Source organism: Thamnophis sirtalis, unplaced genomic scaffold (assembly GCF_051295495.1).
Source record: "Thamnophis sirtalis isolate CommonGarterSnake01/CBP01778 unplaced genomic scaffold, rThaSir2_p1.2 scaffold_4, whole genome shotgun sequence".
Taxonomy (NCBI): Eukaryota; Metazoa; Chordata; class Lepidosauria; order Squamata; family Natricidae; genus Thamnophis; species Thamnophis sirtalis.
In genome coordinates this window covers 101,205,246-101,229,630 of record NW_028261384.1, presented here as the reverse complement: position 1 = coordinate 101,229,630, position 24,385 = coordinate 101,205,246, and the positions used below count along the sequence as shown (strand labels likewise).

General features: G+C 39.3%; 1 protein-coding gene across 4 annotated transcripts in view; it reads left to right on the top strand.

Annotated features, from left to right (window-relative positions):
* HOXB3 (homeobox B3) overlaps window positions 1–24,385 on the top strand; it is a 77,774-nt gene extending 53,389 nt beyond the window's left edge. For 3 of the 4 annotated variants that reach the window (XM_087713593.1, XM_014062000.2, XM_014062001.2), the window contains exons 3-5: window positions 5,158–5,205; window positions 16,683–17,288; window positions 21,230–24,385. In XM_087713593.1, the coding sequence (XP_087569719.1) occupies window positions 16,814–17,288; window positions 21,230–21,996 (1,242 nt within the window). In that variant the 5' untranslated portion in view covers window positions 5,158–5,205; window positions 16,683–16,813 and the 3' untranslated portion in view covers window positions 21,997–24,385. Of the gene's footprint in view, window positions 1–5,157; window positions 5,206–12,211; window positions 13,628–16,682; window positions 17,289–21,229 lie in introns of those variants that run through there. The other variant, XM_014062005.2, reaches the window with a different exon arrangement.

Genomic DNA, 24,385 nt, shown 5'->3' with positions numbered 1-24,385 from the left:
GTATTTGTGTTTAGGAAAACTAAATAATAATATATCTAGTGTGATTTTAAAACATGATTTGTGTCATCCAACAATGAGCAAAGTATATGTACAAGAAAGTCAATCATATATAAAAAGAGATTTCCTTCAATGAAGCAACCTTTGAGAAGAATGTTTTTTAAACAGAGAAACTTTTTTTTTTTAAAGGTTTACATTGCTCTCCTGTCCTTATTTCAAAGCAATTCATTTTCTTAAGAACAGTGAGGTCTACTGTGTTTGCAATTTTATTTCCAGACATGAGGGAGGGGATAACAAATGAGCCACTCACTAATCAAAAGGACTTGAACCGGATTAACTTGAGATGGGTTCCAAATTTGGGGGTATTACAGGGAAGGGAGCTGGTGTGGTAAAATGCGAGACTAAAGCACCCTGCTCTACAAAACCGGGAGAGCTCTTTGTTAGGAGACCACCACCTCTGAGCTCTTGGGGAGTCAGCGCCAGCTGCAGGCAGCTGCCGAGAGCAGGGGTTGAAGATGGGAGGTTGGCCTTCGATCGCAGACTGCCATGAATCTCTTCCTTTGTCTCTGGTGTATTACCACCCAAAGATTAACATTTGAAGCAAACCCATTTGAACCCTAATTCCAGGTTGATTTCAAAGTTAATCTGAGGAAGGAAGGAAAGAAGGAGAGGAAGAGAGGGAAGGAAGGATATTCATTTCTTAGCTAAAATAAAATATAGGAATCCTGGTAAATATCACACAAGGAAGGCTAGTGGAGGAAGAAGTGCTTAACTGATTCATACAATAATATCTTGTGTACCCCTGAGAATGGAAATACTGATTTAGAAAAGGAAACTATTAAAATGATTATAGTGGGTGTTGGATAAATGGATGGAATTTTAAAAAATAAGGAAGCCACTCCACTGTTCACAGGCTATAAAGACAGAGAAAAGGACGCCATGTAGGTATGCATGCTTCAGCAGATCAATAGTTTGCTAATGACCACATTAAAATGTTGTGGTATGTGGCTTTCCTTCTTCAGGGGAATCTTTTGCCCATCGCCCTACCTTTCCTTGCTGAAACATAATCCAGCAAGATCGGTTGTCTAAAACATGAGTATACGAGAGAGAATTTTCTAAACCTCTTTCCTTCTAATTGTTTTTGTTGTCATTATGACGGTTACTTATAAAAAAATGAAAGCTGGATTATTCTTCACTTTTCATTGACATCAATTTAAACAAATTATAAACAAGAAAGAAAGAAAGAGAAAGAAAGAAAGAAAGAAAGAAAGAAAGAGAAAGAAGAAAGACAGACATATGGAATCAATTTCGTATCTTGATGTTGAGAACCAGCCAGTTCCTGCTGGTCTCTTAAACCATAACCCATTTGGTTCTTTTCTCTCTGGCACCTCTTGTCATTCTGTAAAAATCCCTTTCTGGCCACGTTTTAAAGTCTTTATAAAGAGAACCAGCACTGCCTAGAGCGATAGGGCTTTTCCCGCTTCTTCGGTAGAAGTGGAAAGATTTTCAAAGTCCTGCGTGTCTTCAACCCAGATCTGGTAAAAACTGGGTTTCCCTTGGCATTTTGGAAATTGCAATTTTTTTTCTTCAGTCCAGTTGGAATGTAAAAAGGACCCCCACCCCACCCCAACTTGAAAAAAAAAGCGCATCCGTGCGGTAGGAATCAAAACTCCCCAAGCCACAAGCTCCACTGTAAGAGTTTAGCCGCAACATCTACGGAGTTCTATTTCCGCAGCCTCGCTCTTTCTTCCCGCTTCGCTTTCTTTGAATCCTTCTGAAGCTTTGGGCCGCTTTTCCCTCTGCACGGAAATCGTTACGCTGAGCATTTTTTCAGGTAAGAAGGTTTAATGGAAATTAAAAGAAAAACCGAATTTAATAAGAAAGCTCAAATCCGAAACAGCAAGGCAGCTTCGTCTGAGCTTGGCAGAGAGAGGCTTGGGCCGCGGAGATTTAATTAATAGCTCTGACAAAGCTTGGGAAGATGTCGATTGGTCGACCTGAATTCTACAAACCATTCCCCCCTCCCCGCCAGAAAAACAAAACAAAACACAGCCCTAATCCCGTCTTTTGATCAGAACAAACTGGAACTGACCATATATTAAATAAGTACTATTAATAATCGCCTAATAACTTTTGAATAGGGGCTTCCAATATAAATAAAATACGTGGGATACAGGTTGCTTTTTCGAAAGGGGATCCCCCCCCCACCCCCGCCATCCCTCTCGGTCCACATTTGTTAAAGGTTTAACGCCTCTAGGCTGTTTGAAAGGGAAAACTACAAACGCTTCTTTCTGGGAGGGGAAAGTCCGCTTGTTAAACAGAGGGATGTGATTTATGGCGATGAGAAAGTTGTGTTTATTTGAGGTGGCTGCTGTCGTGGCTAGTCTGTTTCCTAGAAGACCGAATCCGAATCTCTTCTTTCTCTCTCACCCGCATTACTCTTTTTTATGTTTGCTATTTGTTTATTGTTAACAAATATCTTTCTGGTTTGTAGAGCCATAAGGGACAAGAAAAGAAGAAAGTTGGCTTGGTGGCCAATACATAAGCAATCCCTTTAACCTTTTAGATGTGGGAACACTTCACTAGCATAGTGTTTGCCTCTTTCTTTATACCTTATAATGTGTAGGAATTAATTTGACCTATGAATATTTGGGAATGTCAGCCTGTCTATTTCTATACAGACGTACCTGGGATCAACTTTTAGGGGAGGCATTGATACTCCAGTCCTATGCCTATGAGAAGTCAGTCTCATTGATTTCTGTAAGATTTTCTAGCAGGTAAGTTACTCATAAAATTGCAATCAGAATCTTCTTACAAGGGAATGCATTTTGCTCCAGATCAACCCGCTGAGAGGTGGAATTTGCTAATGACTATAATAAATTGACTGACAATTTAAATCCATTTTTTTTTACCAATAGATAATTCTATATTTTTGAAAGATTGCAATGCTTGCACATCAAGTATAGAAAACCCTCATGTTCCACTTGCCATGAGGGTCTCTTCTTTTCCCTCTTCCTTTCTTCCAATTGTTTCTTGTAGATTACTTCTTCTACATATGGGAGCAAAGAACTTTGCCAAGTTAGATCATCCTGAAAACCAGAGTTTCATTAAAAAAATATGATCTAATTAAATGAATAATCACTGCTGAGAGATCAAATCAAAACAAAAAAAGTCAGAATTGTTAAATAGATAAAGTCATCAAGGCTGACATTAAATTTGCATTCTGGGCTGAGAATAGCAGTTATAAGAAGAAGGATCTTAAGATGCTATATTATCTATAAACATATATCTTATTACTTAAAAAGGAAACAAACAATCAAACCTTTAAACTACCTTGTTGTTTAATATTTCACTGGTAATGTCAGACCACGTTGTAAGAGAATGGCAATTCAATTGGCTGAATATATCTCTTCTTTCAAAATCTTCTGTGATGCAATGACATCCAAGAGGAAACCATGAAACCTTTAACTCACTGTAATTTAATGATTTAATAATAAATCATCAACTTGATGAAGAACCAAAGTTTTCATTGATAGAAATGGATATTAATGGAGTAGCTGCTTCACATTTATTGTTTTTCTCCGGTTTGAAGACAAATTCTGGGGGCATAATTGGGGGAGCATTTTCTAATCATTTTTTAAAATCCTAATTGGAATGGTTTAGCTGGTAACTTCTCAAAGGACCACAAGTCCAATGACTTCAGCAGAGTTTCACTGCAATGCTGAGGATCTCTAGAGTCACATTAGATCCTAATATATGCAGCACCAAAGATAAGATTTTGAATCTGGATAAGTACGTCTCTTCAGAAGAAAAAAAGAAATGTGAAAATGTATGATTCCAGGCAAAGGTGGGGGAGAAGAATTATATTTTAAGTTTTAAATATACAATTACAGTCTGCATTTATTTCCTCCTTTGTAAGTTTGTATAATTTCTATTGCATACCAATGGCCTAAGGCTTTTAAAATGGGATGCTTCAGCTTCCAAACAAGCCTGAGTGGAAGCATACTTTAAAGGATGACTTAACCCCAAACTTCTAAATCATGTCTCACAATGAGAGTCTGTTAAACATTGGCCATTTTGCAAAGCTTCATTTTTGCAATTAAAAATTAACTCTTGGTTTCGGCACTTTTCCAGTCTGTTATGGATGCCTAGATTCTAATTAGCCTTAGGTATGCTGATGAATGCCCAGATCAAACAGCCTTGAAGAATTTTCCAAGTAAAGCAAGAAAAAAAATGGGCCAGAAAACTGTTAGTTAATGTGAAGCCTAGATAGATGCAGAAACACATCCCCCCCTCCCCCAAAAAACAGCTTGGAATTAAAGTTTCATTGACCTCAGGGCAATTTATTTCTCCTTAAGTGAATGGAGGTAGAAATGAGTGGTGCAAGAAATTAGAAATATATTGGGATTAAAAACAGCAGCAAAAAAACCCTGTAATGAATGACTTGGAGCAACTTTAAACTTAAACTGACATGGTTTTCTAGATTTAATAGAGTTGCGCTGGAGAAAACTGAGTTGCAAAATCACAAATGAAGCAATAAAAAGCTGAAGGCCAGTAAGTTATAAACACAGGACATAGGTGTGCTGTTCTGTGTTTTCCCTACCTCCACTCATTCTCTGCTACCCTTTCAGTTATCCCCACTACATTGAATGAAGTAGAGAAGCTATAACATCCTTTGCTGCTGTTTCTGAGCAGTTCCCAGACCAGGGACATTGAACGGGGAACAGCATAAAACAGATATTTATTGCATTTGCCACTGCATACTCATTTATTCTTCCAAGGAGTTTATGATCCCCCTTTATCTGGAAATCCATTATACTCGTTAAAAATAAAAGTCTGTACAATGGTGGTCAATTATATGACTGGTTAAGTTTTTATGACAGATATAGATATATAGTTTTCTAGGCTTCTTTGGGAACAAGAGCATATAAAACTAAAATAAATAATAGATAACAGATATTCTGTCTATCTCTGTGTGCAAGCGTGTATAACTTATTGATGCTAAGTGTAGGGAAAGAATATAAACGTTCTTGAGATATTTTTCAGGAATATCATTGTCTTAACTCTTGCCTACTTTGCCAACTCACAATTTAAGAATAATCAAACTTGGGAAGTAAAATGTTTGCCTGTCTGAAAGGCCTTTTCTTTTTCATTCTCTAGGCATAATTCCATCCAGTGGGGTCAAATCATCAGCTTCTTTTCCAAGAAGTAAGTGGATTTCAAATTCAAACTTTTGTTGTTGTTTTTTTTTATATAGTTTGAAACTAACTCCATTTCAATTCTGTCATAATTAAACATTCTTTTGCTGAGATTCTGCCTATTGGATTTTAAACTGCTCTTTCTATTCTAAGCTACACAATGTATATATACTGTGTTATGAATAATTAGTCATGTGTAATGCCTTGCACTTTTGCATATAAATCAGTAAAGGTGTACACTTTCAATATGTGATTAACTAACAGAAAATTTAAAGTAAATCATTTTGGCTTTTATCTTCTTCAGCAATTCTGAAGTGAATAACTCTCATGTGATGTTGGCCCTCTCTTTTTAATATGTCTGTCTGTCTGTCTTCCTGTGTTGATACTCACTGAACTACTAGTTCTAAACATACTAGTCTGTCTCTATATAAAAGTTCTTACATACCAGCTTGGCCACCCTGCAGTTCTGCAGAAACCTTGGATTACAACTCCTATAATCTTCAATCAGCACTGCATTATTTCCTGTGACTAAAGACACCAGCCAGGCTGGTATGTAAGAACTTTCACACAGACAGGGAAACCAGTATGCTGGATAGCTCAGTGAGGAAGCACAGGAAATGATAGATAGATAGATAGATAGATAGGTAGGTAGGTAGGCAGGCAGGCAGGCAGGCAGGCAGGCAGGCAGGCAGGCAGGCAGGCAGGCAGGCAGGCAGGCAGGCAGGCAGGCAGGCAGGCAGGCAGACATGATGGGATAGGAATTATAGTCCAATATAGCTGGGAGAGATCAGGTTAAAACCCCCAATGTTTAGCAGTCTTACTTCCTTGCTCAGTAAACTTACCTGACATTTTAGACCTTAAGAGTGTGGATTTCACCTTCTAACTTCATTAAATCCTTACCAGATAGATGTGTCAGGTCACATCTCTCAATATATTTGAGGTAAATCACATTCAATTCAAAAGGATATTCTTGGATTTTATAAGCAGGCTATATTGCAATGTTGGTTAGATGAGCAGATTCCTTCCCCCCCCCACACACTCCTGACCTGATGTAAAGTTTAAGGAAAATGAAGTTTAGATGGACCTCAAAATGCTACAAATGTTTACTTCCAATATATGATTTCATTAGAGGCCTTTCCTCATTCTTGAGAGAATCTGAATGGTATTGAAATTAATCTTTTCCCTGAAATTTCAGAAGTAGGGACCACCTCTAAAAGCTGAGATGTTTCATTCCAACCAGGACGAAATAGCATCCAGAGTGGAGTGATGAGGGGGAATCTGGGGGAAAATGGGGCACTATTCTGGGATAAAGGAATAGATCCCCATTTCTATGCTGGATCTCCTCTTTTTTCCTGACTTTGTTGACAAGGCAACCCAGCATATGCCACACTGCAAAATGAGATGTCCCCTCTGGCATTTACCTCTTCCTCCCACTTTCCTTTCCCCAAAGGTTGCTGTGTCCTATTTCAGAGCAGCTGATGGAAGTTGAAGCCAAAGTATTTTACTTGTATATTCAAACTTTTATCTATATATTGATTTCTGCACAGTCCATACATACTGTGCAGATAAGTGAGTCATCTCAATTTTTTTATAAATTGTTGTTTGATACTTTAAAACTTTTCTCTTCCTCCTTCCCCATACTTTGAAATGTCTACAAGCCCAATAGCATGACTGAATAGGCTGTCATGTGGTAGGCCAGAGCCTAGATGGGAACCATAAGGGAATTTTTTGTTGGGAATCTAACTTTAATTCATAACAATTTAAGTATTCCAAGGATTGGAGGAGGGAAGTGTCATCAATAGAAAAGTTATGATTCTGCATAATATTAGACTTGTCATATGAAATTGATAATATTTTATACCTTAATGTCTAGTGCACATTAAGAAAGGGCAACGCCACACTTTACATTGAATTTTATCAAATGTATTATAGCTGTGCTTGAGAAGAATAGTGCATTAAAACCTTTGGAAATAAGTCCCCTTGAAAGTTGGATGAGGTTAGAAATCCAAAGATATAATCTTTGGCAGTAAGGTTTTTTTTCCCCCTCTGAGCTCTGCTTTGAAAATGTTGCCAAGATTGCTAACTGGTATTCAAATCTTTCCAGAGCATGGAGGTGAGATATGAAGGAGATTGGGATTCTGGGGATTTCTCCCTCTCCCTCCTCTCTGCCTTTTAGCTGTTGTTTTGTTTATGTGCAATATTTTGGAAGTAATTCAGAACTACTTCTGTTGATTTGACCATTAATCCAGTGAGTTATTAAGCTTCTAAAACAAAAGGTCATGGGTAAGAAAGAGTTACAATCCATCAAGGAAAACAAGGAAAACAATTGGTTGAGATTGGCTTCTAGGTAGGATTTGTGTCTATCTTAGTTCAAAGAAGTTAAAAAGGGTCAGGTTTCATGGATAACATACCTACCTGATATAGATATCTTTCAATCACGGACATCTATCCATAAATCCTTTTAAATTTGGAGCTGTTTTAACATTATCATTAGATAATGGAGACGTTTTTTAAGCAAGATCCAAAATATTTTTTTTCATGGATATTTTTCATAATTACTTCAATAATCACCTTTCACAATCTGACCCCCTACAAGGAAGAATCCAAAATGAAAGATACCATGGTGAGGAAGATTGCCCCTCATTCCTAAAAGCTACATTTGGGTAGCTTTTGTTTCAGTAATGTTTCAGTAATAAAACATTTAAAAATTAGAATTAATCTTTCCATACAGGGTTGATGGATAAATGGGATTGAGATTTAGCAAAATTTAGGATGAGTTCCTGTAACTTAAAGTCTGATTGAGTTTCATGTTTTGTCTCCAACTGGGAGTAATGCTAAGATTAGTTATAAATATAAACCCTGTATTTATAATTAACTGAGACACAATCTACTTCCAACAAATGAAACAAACTATATAATTTCCATAGATGTTGTTTTCATATCCACAGAAGAAAGCTAGCATATAAAACAACAAATATGGTAGATAACATTACAGCAATTGCCACAGTAATTGCACTAATAAATAAAACAATAAACTGACCCACTCACATACCACTGGGAATAAATTATGTTGAGAAAAAGAAGACCAGGGCCACTCCTAAATAAGAGACAAAGAATTTGTAGCATTGTAGACATTGGAGAATTATAACTTCCAGCAGGCCTTATCACTGGCTGGCTGTGTCTGCAGGGAATTGTAGACATATTCCTCATCCCTGCACAGATGTGAGGAAACCGCTGCAATATTAAATGAGTGAGCACCAGTTATTTTTACTGCATTTCCTAATCAGTTACTTATATGGTGTTTAATAGATTGATTTGGAATAGCAACTCTTCTGCACTGAATGAGATAGCAATACAAGAGCTGCAAGGCTCCTGTATATCAGGAAAAAGGTTACTTTTTGCCACTGTCTAGATATTAATGCTGTAGATTATTACTTTAAGACAGTTCCATTTCAAATGTATTGTACTGAAACTCCAAAAAGTTCCAGCAGCCAACATGCCTGTCCAACCTTCCCAGACTGGTGCCTCTCCCTGCCCTCTCCCCAGATGGTTGGTTTACAACAGTCATGACTATTAACAAATAATGATCAGTCACAGAGACTGGGACAATGGGTGTTGTATATATTAAAAGGGCATAGGTAGGCGATCAGTATAACTCCTCCTCTATGCTGCCTTATCCTCACCTGTCAAAATCCAGCAGCTGTGATTTAAAGATAAAAAAAGAATAACCCCCCCAATTTACTTTGTAAAGGGTCCAGTCTACAGCCACTGAACCATTCTAAAGCTGCCTAGTTGAGGTGAAACCCTACATTTCAGGTTTAGTCATAAAACAGAAGCAATAATTGGATTGGCTGGATGATTCTGCAGTTGAAAATGAGGATCTCTCAAAGGTGCTAGAACTGAAAAAGCTTTTTGAATAAGAAGTGAAATGTTTTCAAAGGGGAAAAAAAAACTAAGTCCTATGATATTACCTTTTGGGGAAAAGCACCTTTGGAACAACCATGACCTGGATGATTGAGAATTTCCATAGATAAATATGTGGATTAACCTTCCTACACACCCTTTCAGCCATATTCAAGATATCCAGGAATGGATAGGTGTATTCCACATTTCTAGTGGGCATCAAATTGTGAAAGGCTGAAGAAATGAAATGGAGTAACAATATAGTAGTTTTCAAATCTTCAGCTTTCTTGAGTTGCTTTAGCAAATGATGAGATCCATTAGCACAGAATTGGTATTAGCATTGTTGGGTTTTTAAGAGTCTAGAAGCACTTTTAAAAAATAGCCAATAATTTTATTTATAGAACGAAAGATTTCAGCTGGAAGCCAGAAATGGGGAACCCACGAGGATCTGGTATCCGTGGACTGGTGCCAACTCGGTGGCAGTTCAAACGGGCCGGCGCTTTTAGTAACAACAAGAAGCGCCCGGAATGAGGCTCAGTTTGTTGCCAGAGGCCGCAGAACCGAGAAGGAGGTGCCGAGGCCTCCCGGCCATGATTTATATTCTTGAGGTTGTGTGACATACGGGGATGCCGAGCCGGGAACTGTGGGTGGGTGGTTAGCGGACGTTTTTATTACAGATTAATAATATTAGCATTCAGAACGGGAAACGAGGTTACTGGAGCCAAGGAATGTTTCCCCAAACGAAAATATTTTAAAACGATCTCTCCTTTCGTAAACGAAACCTTCTCCCCGTTTCAAAGATAGGTCTCTCGTTGTTCACCTCCCACTAATTCTGGGTCCATTACTTGGCGAAGACGTCCTTTTCTCTTACCGTCACACGTGAAGGTCAACTGCCAAATAAATGTCCTTTTACACCTGAACGTACCGCGGTGAAATTATAGCTCTGTTCTCAGGCAGATTTTAAATTGAGAACGAGCGGCCCAGCTAATATTTTATCTGAAGGGTTCCGTCCCTGTCACGAAGGATCAAGAGCACAGGATTGTGTCCGCCCATTTTATGCTTAGAAAAATCTATCAAGACTTCAAATTCGGGGATTAGTCCTCTTCTGCACGAAGATATTGCCTCACCTTCGGTTGCCGAAAAGCAATAACAAATGAGAAATGTTAAGAAACGCAAATCTGTCTTGTTGCGTTTTCATGTAATTTAAACAGGAAGAAGCCGCAGTTTAGTGTCCGGAAAAGAATATATATGAAGGCTTTGTTTTTCCTCAACGAAAATAAGTGGCCTGGGTATCTGTGGTGCCATTTAAAAATTGAGAATTGGGCAATTCAGTGCGCATAAAAAGTGTTAGGACAAAAGTCTCAAAAATTCGCTTTTGGGTGGTTGAGGATGAGTTAGTCCAGAGACCCGCTGCTTTATTCAAATTAGTGGCTTTCAGGACTAAATATCACGACGTGAGCTGGCGGCTTCAAGTACTGTACAGCATTGCGTTAATGATGATAATAACAGCAACAATGAATTGCAAGTAATGCGGCTGAGAACAGAGGGGTCTCTTAGTTTCTATTTGGAGTAATTCCCCCCTCCCAACGCAAACGCATCTATTTTAAAGTAAAGGTTCTATACGTCCCCCCCTCCCAACGTTTGCCCCTTGCCTCTTTCTCTTTCTTTAAACAGACCCCTCCTTTTTCAATTTGTTCTTTTCCATTATATCTTCTGGATCACTCGCCTGAGTTTTTAATAGTACATTTGTGACCTACTTGGCACACCCCAAGCTACTTCACTAGCACCACCACAAAGTGTGTAACCTTTAATTTTGCAGAGGGTTGATTCATTGCCATAGCTTGCTTTGAGTTTATTCCTTCCAAAACAATCCTGTATATGCTACTCAGAAGAAAATGCCAAGGAGTTTTTTTAGGATTTGTCCCCAGGTAAGATTTTGTAGGATTGTTAAGTAACTGCACAGTTATTCTATGCATGTTTATTCACCAGTATGATCTATTGCATTCAGTATGGTTTAGTCCAAAAAAATGTACTTAAAGAAAAAATCTGAAATAAAAATTGACCTGGTAAATCAAACTACAGATAATAAAAGGAGGAAGAAATACAAATTCCAAATGTTAAATCTTGATCTCTGTTTTTGAAACTATCCTCCAATCTTGCCAGTTAGCCAAAGAGACTATATACTAAACTATATAAAAGTACAGATTTTATCTTGGTAAAAGTTAGTTTACCGTCTGTGGTGGTCTAAAAGTAATTCTGCAGATGAAAAAAGATGTTTAGTATCCAATCTTGCAATGGTATTCCAAATTTAAAAAAAGCTTAATATTGCAAAACAACAACAACAACACCCGTCCTTCTTAGTTCCTTAAGAAAGCTTGACCAGAAAAAACTAATATCCAAGTGGAGGTCCAAGAAGTTCATCTGTAATTTCTAGAACCATTTGGTGCAAATCAAAGGTAAAGTTGGATTTAGCAAAAGATTCAGATGAAAAAGTTTCTCTCTGCAAAAGTATCGTAAAAAATTAGATGGGCCAAATATGTTTTCGGATAGCCAGGGTCTATGAAGAAAGAAACCAGCCCATTCCAGCACTTCTTCCTTTTCTCAATGCCAGTTCTTGTCAATTCAGCACCCCAAAAGGCAGAACTGGGGAAGAAGTAACAATGGATCTCTCATTTTGACATACAGGACTAAAAATGTGCAGAGATCCCAACTTCTTCCTCCCACTCTCAGTTGTAATGGCAACTCTCTCTTTCCTGACAGCAGCAAAAACTGGTGTGAACCTTTTGTCTTTGCAAGCAAAGCTCCCTTTGGACAGGACAGGGGTAATAAATCTTAAGTCACTTTGACATCATCTATCTATAGCTATAGCTATATCATCTCTCTCTATCTCTATCTATCTATTTAACTGTCTGTCTATCTATATCTATCTATCTATCTATCTATCTATCTATCTATCTATCTATCTATCTATCTATCTATCTATCTATCTATCCATCCATCCATCCATCCATCCATCCATCCATCCATCCATCCATCCACCCACCCACCCACCTATCCACCTATCCATCCATCCATCCATCCATCCATCCATCCATCCATCCATCCATCTATCCATTGGTTTATTTTACTTTTCCCATATCAAATTGTTTCACATATTCCCCATTCCAATTACCTAATTTAGAAGTAATCCCAAGAAACAAATGGTTTTGTACCTTTCTACATGCACAGAATAATCTGTGATGATCTGTGCCTTTTTTTATTTCTTAATACAGAGGCACCTCTTCCATGCTCAATCACACATTGCCAGAACATACAAACCCAATTATAAAATATGGCTTAATATATAAACTTAATTTGACTTTCCTTCTATTTTTATAGCCTCTTGAATGTTTAAATTTTTACTAATACACACACACATGCAAAACTTCATGCTATGTTTCTGTTACCTTCCCTTGAATAGTAGTCATCATAATTATGTCATATTCTCTATATATAACATCTAGTTTGCACCAGATGAAGTAACAGAATATCGAAAGGTCTCTTCTGTAGCTGTACTGAAATCTCAGGAGAAGAGAAAAATGTAGGGAGAGGAAGAAAGAGATTAGGATGATAGAAAGAGGTGGGGGATAGGATTCTCTTTCTGAAGATTTATTAGCATAACTTGACATGTAGTTGAGAAACATGTGGATCAATACAACTCCAGTTCTCCTGTTAGGCCTCTGTGTCCACCATGTCTCTATTTGCATATTGCTTTTTCCTTAACTGACACTGTCAGGAAGCAACCTTGGCGTTTGCCCAAGCTCTCCAAAGCCCACTCACTCACTCACACTCACTCACACACACACATCATCGCCTCTCCCCTTACCAGATATAAAGTCTCTTTATGGTACATATCTCTTTATTCTCCCCCTCCTTCTCCCCTTTAAATGGCAAGCAGATTATTAGTATTAGAATTAGCACTAATATTAGTATTATGTTTAAACCTCTATCTAGGCATTGCCCTATTGAGGTTTGATGTAAGCCATTCTTTCTGTTTTCCCCTCCTTGGTACCCTGTCTGTGGGTTGGTCTGTCTATCTTTCTCTCGAGCTCTCTCTCTCCTCTCTTGCCTTCTGCTGTAAAGCCAGAGGCCATTGTTAACCGTGAACAGGGCGTACGGAGAGTATAGGGCAGTCAGAATCCTCAACATCTTCGGAAGGCTGTCGAGAATCTTGTGATTTCTCCCTCTTCTCACTTTACCCCTCCTCCCCAAACGGGGGAGAGAGGGGGGGAGAGAGGGGGGAGAGAGAGGGAGAGAGAGAGAGAGAGAGAGAGAGAGAGAGAACCGAGCATCCCTCACCAGAGCTTCTATAGAGAGATTCCCCCCCTCCCTTTGGCGTTATGACCGGATTTCTCTCTCTAGATATTCCTTGAACATTTTTTTTAACCAAGAGGAATGGGGGGAGCTCTCCTCGCTTATTGATTGCGTTGCTTGCTGGCTGCGAAAATATATTATGTCTGCTCGCCGCGCTGCTCTCGTCAGAGGCTAAGGTAAGGTGGACCGAAATAGGCTATCAGTTGTGAATGGCGGAGACCGTGTCTCCATGATTTATAGCTGTATGACTCGCATCGCGGTTCATGAAGAGTTCACAAGCTCTAAGCTTCCTTCCACGCAGCGACTCTCTCCCGCTCGCACGCTCTCTTCTCCTTCTTCTTCCCCCTCCTTCCCTTCCCTCCCCTTTTCTTCTACTCCCCTTTTGCTCTCTTTTTGCTATTCTTACTCCTTTATTTTCCCCCTCTTCATCCTTCCCTTTTTCACTTAAATTGTTTCTTTCTGTCTATCTCCTTTCCTCCTTCCCTTCTCTTTCTTTCTTTCTTTCTTTCTTTCTTTCTTTCTTTCCTTTCTTTCTTTCTTCCTTCCTTCATTTTTTTCCTAATCTAGGGTTTAGTGAATACAGTAGCTTTTTATTTTGAATTGTTATATTGTTCTATACTTATCATTACCATCTACTTTGGGAAACCAAGCTTTCAATTCAATCAGCAAAAAAAAGCTGATTAATTTTATTCTAGCAGAGCAATATAATTATGATTTTCCCCACCCATTATAGAGGTTAAAGGGGAAAAGGTTATGGATTTTTCCACCTTGGCCTTAAAGCCCTCCTTCAGTTTTATCACAAGCTTTTGGACTCTTCAGCTTTTTTTTTTTTTGTTTGTTTGTTTCTTTAAATATACTATATAAAAGATCTTTAAAAAAGAGGCGTTTGTTTTGAAATATCTTTGGGAATAAAAATGAAACTTCCAAGTGGGCAAGAAATAACTTCAGGGTTGTGGTTGACATTTCAACAACTAATTGCAAAGGCACGATCTGATTTCTCATTCATTATTCCAATGGATATTTCTCTCCGTATGTATGTGTGTGCATGTGTTTAACTACCACAACAATTCCTTAGAGTAAATCATTTACGATTCTAGCCGTCTTAGACTAAGATAAATGACCGACATTTAGAAAGTGTTGAAAGATGAGGTATAAAAAGGGATCCAAATATTAGCTACTGAGTGCATAGACTACTTTGGGTTCCTTTTTTGGGTAAGAAAGGAGATTAATATTTTAAAGATGCAGCTTAATTTAAGCCATCAAAAGCTAATGAGCAAAAACCCTTTGGTGCCTATTTCTCCTAGGCCTTCCAGTGCTCCCAGAAAATCCAAAACAAACTGGGAGGGCCTAAAGAGAAGATAATAATGGCTGAGTCAGGGTACTCAACCTTCCGCTTTCATCACAGAATTTTCCCCTTTCTTCTTCAAACCATTTGGAGAACAGCGCTAAATTATCAGGTTTGCTAAGAAATATTTCCTGAATTCTGAATAAAGGCAGGGTAGCTGCCCTAATTCTTTCCAGGAACACCTGGCCAAGGAAATTTTTTAGCTGCCTGTCTCTAGAGAGGAATGGCTACAGTTCCGAGGCTAGGGCAGATAATGAAGAGGAAGAGGTGAGATATATCATAGATTTTGAATTGAATCAGTGTAGGGAAGGTTGGTCTATTTGCTATTCCCTGACAATAGAAAGAACTGAGTGGTGCCTTTCAATACTATTGTTTATGCCCGAAAGGAAGAAAAATAGAAGGAAGCTCTCTGGATTGAAACAAAGCACAGAAGGGCTGAAGAGAGATAAAGAGAATTCCTTTCCACAGATCCATGTTTTGCTCTTTTAAATGTGTTATAGCTTTTATTATATTTATAAAATTAATTTTCCTAATGAAAGTAGTTTTCTCTTTCTTTGGGAAACCATATTACTTCTCATCTTAAATAAAATAAAATCCCAACATAAAGATAAAAGAGAAACAAAAGCAAGGAACCAAATGGCATTGTGAGAAAAACGGGATTTGTTTTGTTCAAAGAGCAGTTGAGAAATGGGCTGTAGCTGGGCTTTAGGAAAGAGAGAGGCCAGCTCACACCTTGAGCAGCAACAAGACAAAATTTTAAGGATTCAGGGAAGAGGAGTTTCCACAACCAATTTCAAATGAAGTCAGAGTTGCAAAAACAGCTTCAAAAGAACCAACATCAAAGAACTTGATCTCATTCCTCTTTTGAAAGTAGCAGATTAAGTAAATCGAATTTGAAAATATTTCAGAAGTGTTAAAATATTTTCAATATGTTAAATGTTGAATCTCAGAAGCATTTAAAGGTATGGTTAAATATAATTTTATCCAATTTATATTTAGGTTTGTTTTTCCAAAACTCCTCAATCCAGAATTGGGAAATATTATATTTTAATTTTGTAGGTGACAAACACTTGGTAGTTCCATGCGGGTGCCTGAGTTTTGTTAAAAAATAAGCAAATGCTACTGAAATTCATTCCAAATAAATTTGTCCAGTGACTTTCCCCTTTCTTTCATAATTAATCTGTAAGTAAATTCCACAGATTTCCGGAATTTTAACTTCCAAGCCCCCTCCCGTCCCTGTTTTCTTCGTCTTCATTCAGTCCCTCTAAAGAAGCGGTAGCGAAACTATTCGTTTCTTTGGCACGTGGAAATAAAATACCTGGCCCTTGCACTGGAGCAAGTGTGCGCGTGTGTGTGTAAAGGCTGGTGTGTAGAGAGGTAGCTGGATTCTACCCACGGCAGAGATTTTGGAGAATGGAGTTGAATAATCTAAAAGAAATCCTGCCACAGCGATTTCTTTCTCGGTCTACAGGATCTACATATGTAGGTAATGGTGTAGTTAAAACAAATAAGCAGACGAACAAAAACAACTGAACTTTAGAACAACAGAAGGGGGGAACGCCACTGAGGAATCGGTTTGGCGAATGGTTCGCCTGCACGAACCACCTTTGTGTATGTGCCAGTGTGTATGTGTGTGTGTGTGTGTGTGTGTGTGTGTGTGTGTATTATATGTATATATCTAGAAATCTTAGCACGAGGGAGAGAGGCGAGGTGCATCTCACAGCACCCGGCAAAAAGCTGGCGGCGGCGGCGGCGGCGGTGGCATCTGCTCCCTGCTCCCCGCCCTCCTCCGTAGCCGGCCAGCTATTCATGTCACGCGCTTTTCAGCCGCTAAGATGGATTCAGAGGCCGAGCCGTATCATTGTGTGTGCCTTCTAACCTTTCAGGTCATCTTCCAAAAGACACCGGGGGAAGGGAAGGCCCCTTGTCACGTGACCTGGGGGGTGCCAATGTTCTTCCATGAGAGGGCCAACAGGAGCCTGGTAACAGCGAGCGAGCGCCTCGGGGAACCCCAGCCATGCAGAAGACCAGCTACTACGATACCTCCCCGCTCTTTGGGGCTTATTCCTATCCCGGGGCCAACGGCTTTGGTTACGAGGGCCCTTCTCCGCAGCCTTTCCAGCCCGCGGCTCATGTGGAGAGCGATTACCAGCGGCCCGCCTGCACCCTCCAGTCTCTGGGCAACGCGGCCCCGCTGGCCAAGGCGAAGGACCTGAACGGGAGCTGCCTGCGCCCCAGCTTGCCTCAGGAGCATCACCCGCCCCCGCCCGTCTCACCACCCACCAACCCCATCACCGCCACCAGCGGGAGCGGCAGCACCACATCCAACAGCACCGGCGGCAGCAATAACCATAGCCAATCGGGGGCGGTCAAAAGTGTCCCAAGCAAATCCAGCCTGACCTCTAGTAACGCCGCCCTCACCAAGCAGATTTTCCCCTGGATGAAAGAGTCGAGGCAAAACGCCAAGCAGAAAAACAGCTCCCCCTGCGCAGGTATCTTCTGCTTTTGGAAATAGCCCCACATTTCCCATGCACCCACAGATAGTGCCCATTAATCCCACCCTGGCACATACACAAGCAAGCCCAGTTTAGTTATAGAAAGCTGGTGATGTGTACAAGAAAGAGAAGTGGTGAAGGAGTGCAAGCCAATGTAATATTTGCCTGTTTAAAAACCGGCAATGTTGGACGGTATGCCTGTTCTCCACTACTCCCATCCCCATCTGAAAGGTTTAGGCTGGGGGGTGGGGGCATCCTGCTTGGCCCTGGAAGAACATCATGGGACAGCAACCTGGGTGGAACTACAATCCACATCAGCAGAGTTATGCTAGCTCAGGGTGATGGTGGTGCCCCTATTCTTCTGGATTAGAAGAAAGTTGGTGATTAAGATAGCTGAGGAAAAGGATCTGCTTGAAAATTAGATCTTGAGGGGGGAAGCTTGTTATTGAAGTGAGAAATGGCTTGCAACAAAGACAGGAATTTATCCCAGAGATACAGCTGAGAGTGCCAGAAGGGAAATAGAACAAGGTATGGGTGCAGTAGGATTGATCTTGTGAATTGTGCATGAAGACAGAAGGGCTAAAGGTGGCAGTGGAGGAGCAAGAGGTTCCTCACTTCAGTTCTATGTATTAATAAATTCAACCCCCTTCCTACCTCCATTCCTTCAAAGGATTTGGATACTAATTACACATGATTAGTATCATCTACTTATATTGAAGTAATGGTCTGTCTCTCAGACCTACATCTATGCAGAGGTTCTGCCACTAATAAAACTGTGACTCAAAACACTTCCCTTTTTCATGGTCAGAATGTTAACTTCCATTAGTCCCAGCTGGTGGACGCAGTGTAGGTTTCTACATGTGAGATGGTCGTTCTGTAATGCTCTTTATTTAAAAAAAAGAGAGAAGAACATAAACCCCTTCTCTAAAGGTAAAAACACAATTGAATCTGAAAGCTTGCAGTTGTCTTTGTCTCATGACAGAGAGTCTTGCTGGTTTTGATGACTCTCCAAAGAGCTTCTATCCACCCTTCCACCATAGGGCCCTGTCATCTCTTTCCTCAGTCTGCTGGATGTAGAACATGTCTTCTTCAAACCAGACAGTCTGGGCAGAGCTGAGTTATGGTCTCCAGTTATAATGTCTGTTTTTTACACCTGACAAAATGTATTTCCATCAAAGTCCTGAGATGTGTGTTATACTCCATTTTATATGCCATTGGTTTAGCATGGATGCTCACTAATATCCAGCAGAGATTGTCTAATTTGTTGCAGGCATGAAGGCTACTGTTTCCCAATCTCCACCTTCTAATATTATATAAAATGTATTTTGTCCATGTATAATGTTGTCATTTAGTCCAAATCTTGCCTGGTAGGAAAAGAGCTTTGTTTGGGGTTTTTTTGCTTGATATTTGAACTATAGAATTATTAGGGATAACAGGTTTTATAGAGGACAAAGTTTATAATAGCCACAAATGTCAATGGCTCCAGATTCATTTCTAAGCACGTTGGTGTCAAGATCCTAAATTCAAATAGAAGCAAGTGAGAATAATGTTATTAGAACTCAAGTCTAAATATACCTAGGTTACAGTTCTTTTTTAAGTATACATTCTTTGAAGTCAGTAATGTTTCTTTCCTAATATAAATAATTTTATTTGACAATTAAACTTCTTGTAGCCAATTTGCTATACTAAGTGATTTTGAATCAGCAGCCCTATTCAAAGTTGTGTACTATGACACAGTTTAATTTGGATGAATAATTTGCACAAATGTGTTATTGCACAAAAGGTATAGAGCTAAGTCATGCTTGAATTAAGAGAGCAACCAGATTAATATGTTTGAGCATGTTAATATGGTCCTACTAAAAGGCAATAGCTGGAATCCCAGTGTGGCATCTATGTGCCTGGAGACATCACATCTGATAGACTTTTTACATTTAAAAAACCTTTCAATTAAAAATGAATTGGAAATTGGCATGCTGCATGAGCAAAGCACCATCCTCCAGCGTCACCTTTATTAACTCTAATGCCTTTGGGCCCCAATGGACTCCATTAGGTTGATTTATATATTTTTAAAGAAAATAAAAATGATAGGTGGCTGCAGCCCAGTACTATTTCTGGATGCATGTCCACTAGCCCAGAGTAAGGACAACAGCAAACAATGTTAAGTAGAGAGCACCCTACAGGGGAACAGCCACAGTGGATAGAGGGGTAGGTAACATTCTGATAAATCTGTATTGTTTTCCCCAATGGCAATCATTTGAGGAAAGAATAAATTCCCAAGTAGTCATTCTATGAGAGCACAGCATATTCTAAAATTCCAAATGTGCCAGTGAAGACAAAAGGTTGAAAACCCCTGAGGCAGATTATATTCTAATTTTCATATAATTCCTCTTGCATAATCTTCAAATTCTTGAATAAAAATTTGCAAATGTTGCATTGACTAAATATTGATGGAATGATACGTTAATAGAACAACTGTATGAATTACAGTTTCACACATGCCTATAATTCACAACTAAATGCAAGAGCTTCCTTCCTTCACTGAAAAATATACGTTTTAAGGAGATAACTTTGTAAATAGCTTCATAAACCACTTGCCCTGAAGGGCTTGTGAACTCTCACCAACATTCACCAAATTTGCATTAACTTCATCCTCAAATTCTGCTTTTGTCCCATGTAAAAACATTTTCTTAAAACTCTTTCCCTTTCTTTAACTCTCTTTTCACTGCAAGAACACAGGGATTTTACCGTACATCACAACAGTGCAGGGAATGTTACAAATTTATTCAACAGATATTAACTATGGCTTCAAATTATTTTTGGGTATAGTTTCTTAATTCATCCTGCAGTGGATAGACAATGGCTAAAATGATGATGATGATAAGGAAATTTCTTACAATGAAAAACACTTGCAAATAAGGCAGAGAATAGGCGTATGGTTGAAGGGTGCTGAATTCTTGAGCAATAAAGTGGGGATTTTTTCATATCAGGTTGTATGTAGAAATCATTTGGAAAAACATACTTTTCATATTACACTTGCTTCTGTGATGGAGAATAAAAAAGATTTCTACAAGGGGGGAGCTATTTATTATTAATGGCTCCCCCAATTGCAGTTTGAAATCATTAGTCCAGCTGCATTGCCTTAAATCTCTGTTAACATATTCTTTTGTATGTGTACCCTGGGTCTGAGTCTTTTTGCTTCGCAGCCAATCTTTCTTGCAAGTCAGGATTGGAGGGTCGGGGAGCAATTCCCAGTTCCTTAAAAAACAAATACAATTCCCATTTACTTTAAAGCACAATGTAAATATCAGAATTTGTATTTGTAAGGAAAGCTTGCTTCCCTTCCCTAAATACATCTTTTGCATTTTTGATTGTAAATATTTTTGGACACAATGCCATAAGAAGTTCTCTTATGCATCCCTTCCTTGGAATAAGTGGGAACTTGCAATGGGCTTGTGCCTTTCAAAAGTGCAGTGTGTGTTTGTGTGTGTGTGTGTGTTTGTGGGTTTGTGTGTGAGTATACCCTGGAAACAGACTTCTGAGTCACATCTCGCAAAGCAAGCAGGCACCCACTTTTGTGGACTAATTCAGATTAGCACACCAGGCGAACTACATGCAGGGCAGGTCTATCTACCTAGATGCTTCATTTTGCCTTGCTAACCTCGCCCACATAATTTCCTTTGAATGGGTCTGCTTCAAAATAATCGACTCCCAAATAAATTGCCCTGGATTTCTTTTCTGCATGACATGATCAAATTTTCATAAAGCGTGGGGCAGGTTTGGAGAACAGAACTCTTAATAAATGACATGATTATGGAGTGGGGACTGGGGGAGAGAGTGTAGCCTGCTTGCCCATAGGAGGATTTATTAAGAAGCCTGTGCATTCAATTTTCTGCATGTAAGTAATTATCTTTGATTTCATTTCCCGACCTTCTTTCCAGAAAGCTGCAGCGGTGAGAAAAGCCCTCCAGGCTCCTCAGCTTCCAAGAGGGCCCGCACAGCTTACACCAGTGCCCAGCTGGTCGAGTTGGAGAAGGAATTCCATTTCAACCGCTACCTTTGCAGACCCCGACGAGTGGAGATGGCTAACCTGTTAAACCTCAGTGAGCGGCAGATCAAGATCTGGTTCCAGAATCGGAGGATGAAATACAAAAAGGATCAAAAGTCAAAAGGCCTTGGGTCATCCTCTGGGGGACCTTCCCCCACAGGGAGCCCACCCCAAGCCCTTCAGTCCTCTGCAGGCTTCCTGAATGCCCTTCACCCCATGACTTCAAACTACGAAGCTCCATCTCCGCCCTCTTTCAACAAACCACACCAGAATGCCTATGCCATGCCCACTGCCTACCAAAACCCCATCAAAGGATGCCCCAGCCAACAGAAGTATGCCAACACAGCACCAGAGTATGATCCTCATGTCTTACAGGGTAATGGGAGTGGTAGCTATGGGCCCCCCAATATGCAAGGCAGCCCAGTCTACGTGGGTGGCAATTATGTGGATTCTATGCCCAACTCTGCTTCATCACTTTATGGGCTGAACCCCCTCCAACATCACCAGCCCCCCAGCATGGAATACAATGGAGGCCCTCAGATGGCCTCCAACCAGCACCATGGGCCTTGTGAGGCTCACCCAACCTATACGGACCTTTCTTCTCACCATGCTTCTACTCAGGGTAGAATCCAAGAGGCACCGAAGCTGACCCATCTGTGATGAAAAGTAGGGCAGACTCGGTGGGGAATTAATAAAGAAGGGAGGTGGATGTGGGATTGGTGAGTCAGGGGACAGACTGGTTATGCAAAAAGAAATGGACAAACAAACATTTGTGTTGAAACCCTTTAGGGAAGTCAAACCTATTGTTTCAGGGGCGCAGTTTATGCATGCTGTGTCTTGCCATTCCCGCCAAATTTGACCCTAGGGTGATAAATAATTTAGGAGGCTTATGGCTAAGCCATACTCTTTGGAGTAGAAGTATTCCTGTACATTCCCCTCTCAAAGAAAGGTGAAAGCACCTGACAGCCTAGTGCCCTTCATATGGTTAGATTGAAATGAACAAATCCTAGAGACCAGCCCCAGTTGAGCTCTAAAAGACCTGTTGTAAATCCAGGCTAGGAATGGTTAGATTAATGCAACCCCAAAGTGCAAAAAAAGGTCTATAAAGACTATAGGAATCCATTCCCTTTTCTTCAGTATGAGAAGTTACTTTGAAAAATGCATCTTAAACACACACTGTCTTTTGTGTTCTAGTCCAGTTTAGGCAGAGGGGGAGGGGTCAGAGTAAACTTGCTCTTTCTTGGATCCACAACTCTTGTTGGTTTTGTGAATACACATGTGGGAACCATGTTTTTAACCAGTCATGATAATATCATGAATGGAGCAGCACATTTTCATGAGATACAGACTTTCCACAGGCAGGTAGAGCATTTCTTCAATCTAAAGAAAAGCTGAAGAACTGACTCAGCTCAGCTCACTATATATACCATAGGAAATTAACTTCAGCCTATTTTCTTTTCTTAAAAGTATGCAAATATTTTGTTTATAATTAGAGAAGGGTATATAGGTGTTTGGAGACAATCAACCATGCAGGAACATACAGGTACACACATACACACTCAGAGGGATTCAGTCAAATTTATTTTGATAAGGGGAAAAGGAAGATGTTACGAGTGAATTTCATCCCTTAAAAAAAAAATCAAGAATCTGTTTCAGATTTGTATTTTACATATGTATTTGCCCTGAGGTTTCGACACAAATGTTTTGAATGTATAAAAATGTCCTGATTCTTCTAAAATCAATTGAAATAGATAATTTCTGTTACATTTTTTTAAAAAAGTTCATACAACATGCACAAAAAGATCTGGGTGTAGCTCTTAAATGCACCTCAATATTTCTTATATCTATGCCCTTCTCCCTTAGCTAAAAACTAATCTATCACAATTCTTAAAGGTTTATTTTACAAAGAAGAAAGATAATTCTAAGGTATTGAATGGAAAACTGTCTTTTTCCATTCTTGGTGTATCTCCATTCATGTAAGGGTGTTTTGTCCAGTTTTACCAACCCAATCCTTACAAATTATTATTCACTGCTATATTCCCTTCCCTCTTCTTTAATTCTATGAGAGGTTTTGTTTTTCAGAAATGAGCAGTGGAGTGGTTTCTTTACCAAGTAAATTTAATAGCAAAATTAAGATTGCTTATACAAATAGAAGTCTAACATCTGGAAGGAGAAAAATAGAGACCCCCCCCCTTTGTTCTTCCAATGATTACCTACCCTTCTTTATGATTTTGGTTTTAAGGTTGGTTAAGGTCTGGGGTACTCTCTCACATATATAATATGTCTTTGCATTTGTCTGCATAACTTCTGTTGAACGTGAAAACAGGGTATATTTGATCAGAAACTTATGTCCTCCAAATGGGAGCAAAGTAAAAGATCCTTTGGGGAGAGGATTCCTTTACTGGTGCCTCTTCTTTGGCCTGACATTCTTTCTTGCACTTAGAGTTTACATTTTAATGGCTATATATACCAACGTTTGAAGGACACACATTGGAATACTAATTTCAGTGGAGGTGTGCCATGTTCCAGTAAACATTCATATATATAAATATATAAATATATATTATATTATATTATATTTATTGGTTATAGCCAGTTTTAAACTATTTTTTTCTTTTGTTGCATTATTTATCCCCAACATTTATGTATTTATAAGGAAAATGTACTTTTTTTTTTAGTATTGACTTGTTATAAAGGACAATGGTGTCTTTTCTTTGTCATTGTACAACCAAATTTTATTTTCCATTCTTCCTGCTCTCTCTGTTCTTTTTTAGTTATTGTAATTTAGGGAAAAGGCCAGTAGTTACCTTCGTACTTAAAATAATGTGTTTAGTTCTACTGGAGGCATGAAATCAGGCTGTAATTGTATAGTCCTCAGTTAGAAGAACTAGCTAATCCCCACCCCACCTAATTCTCCTCTTCCTTCACTACCACTTCCTTCTCTTTTTTGAAGCATCTTCCTTTGTTCTTTACAGTAGATAAGTTTATTTCTTTGCTGAAAGGGTTGTCTGTTGAACAATTCTTCAATAAACTTTCTGTTCTTAATTTA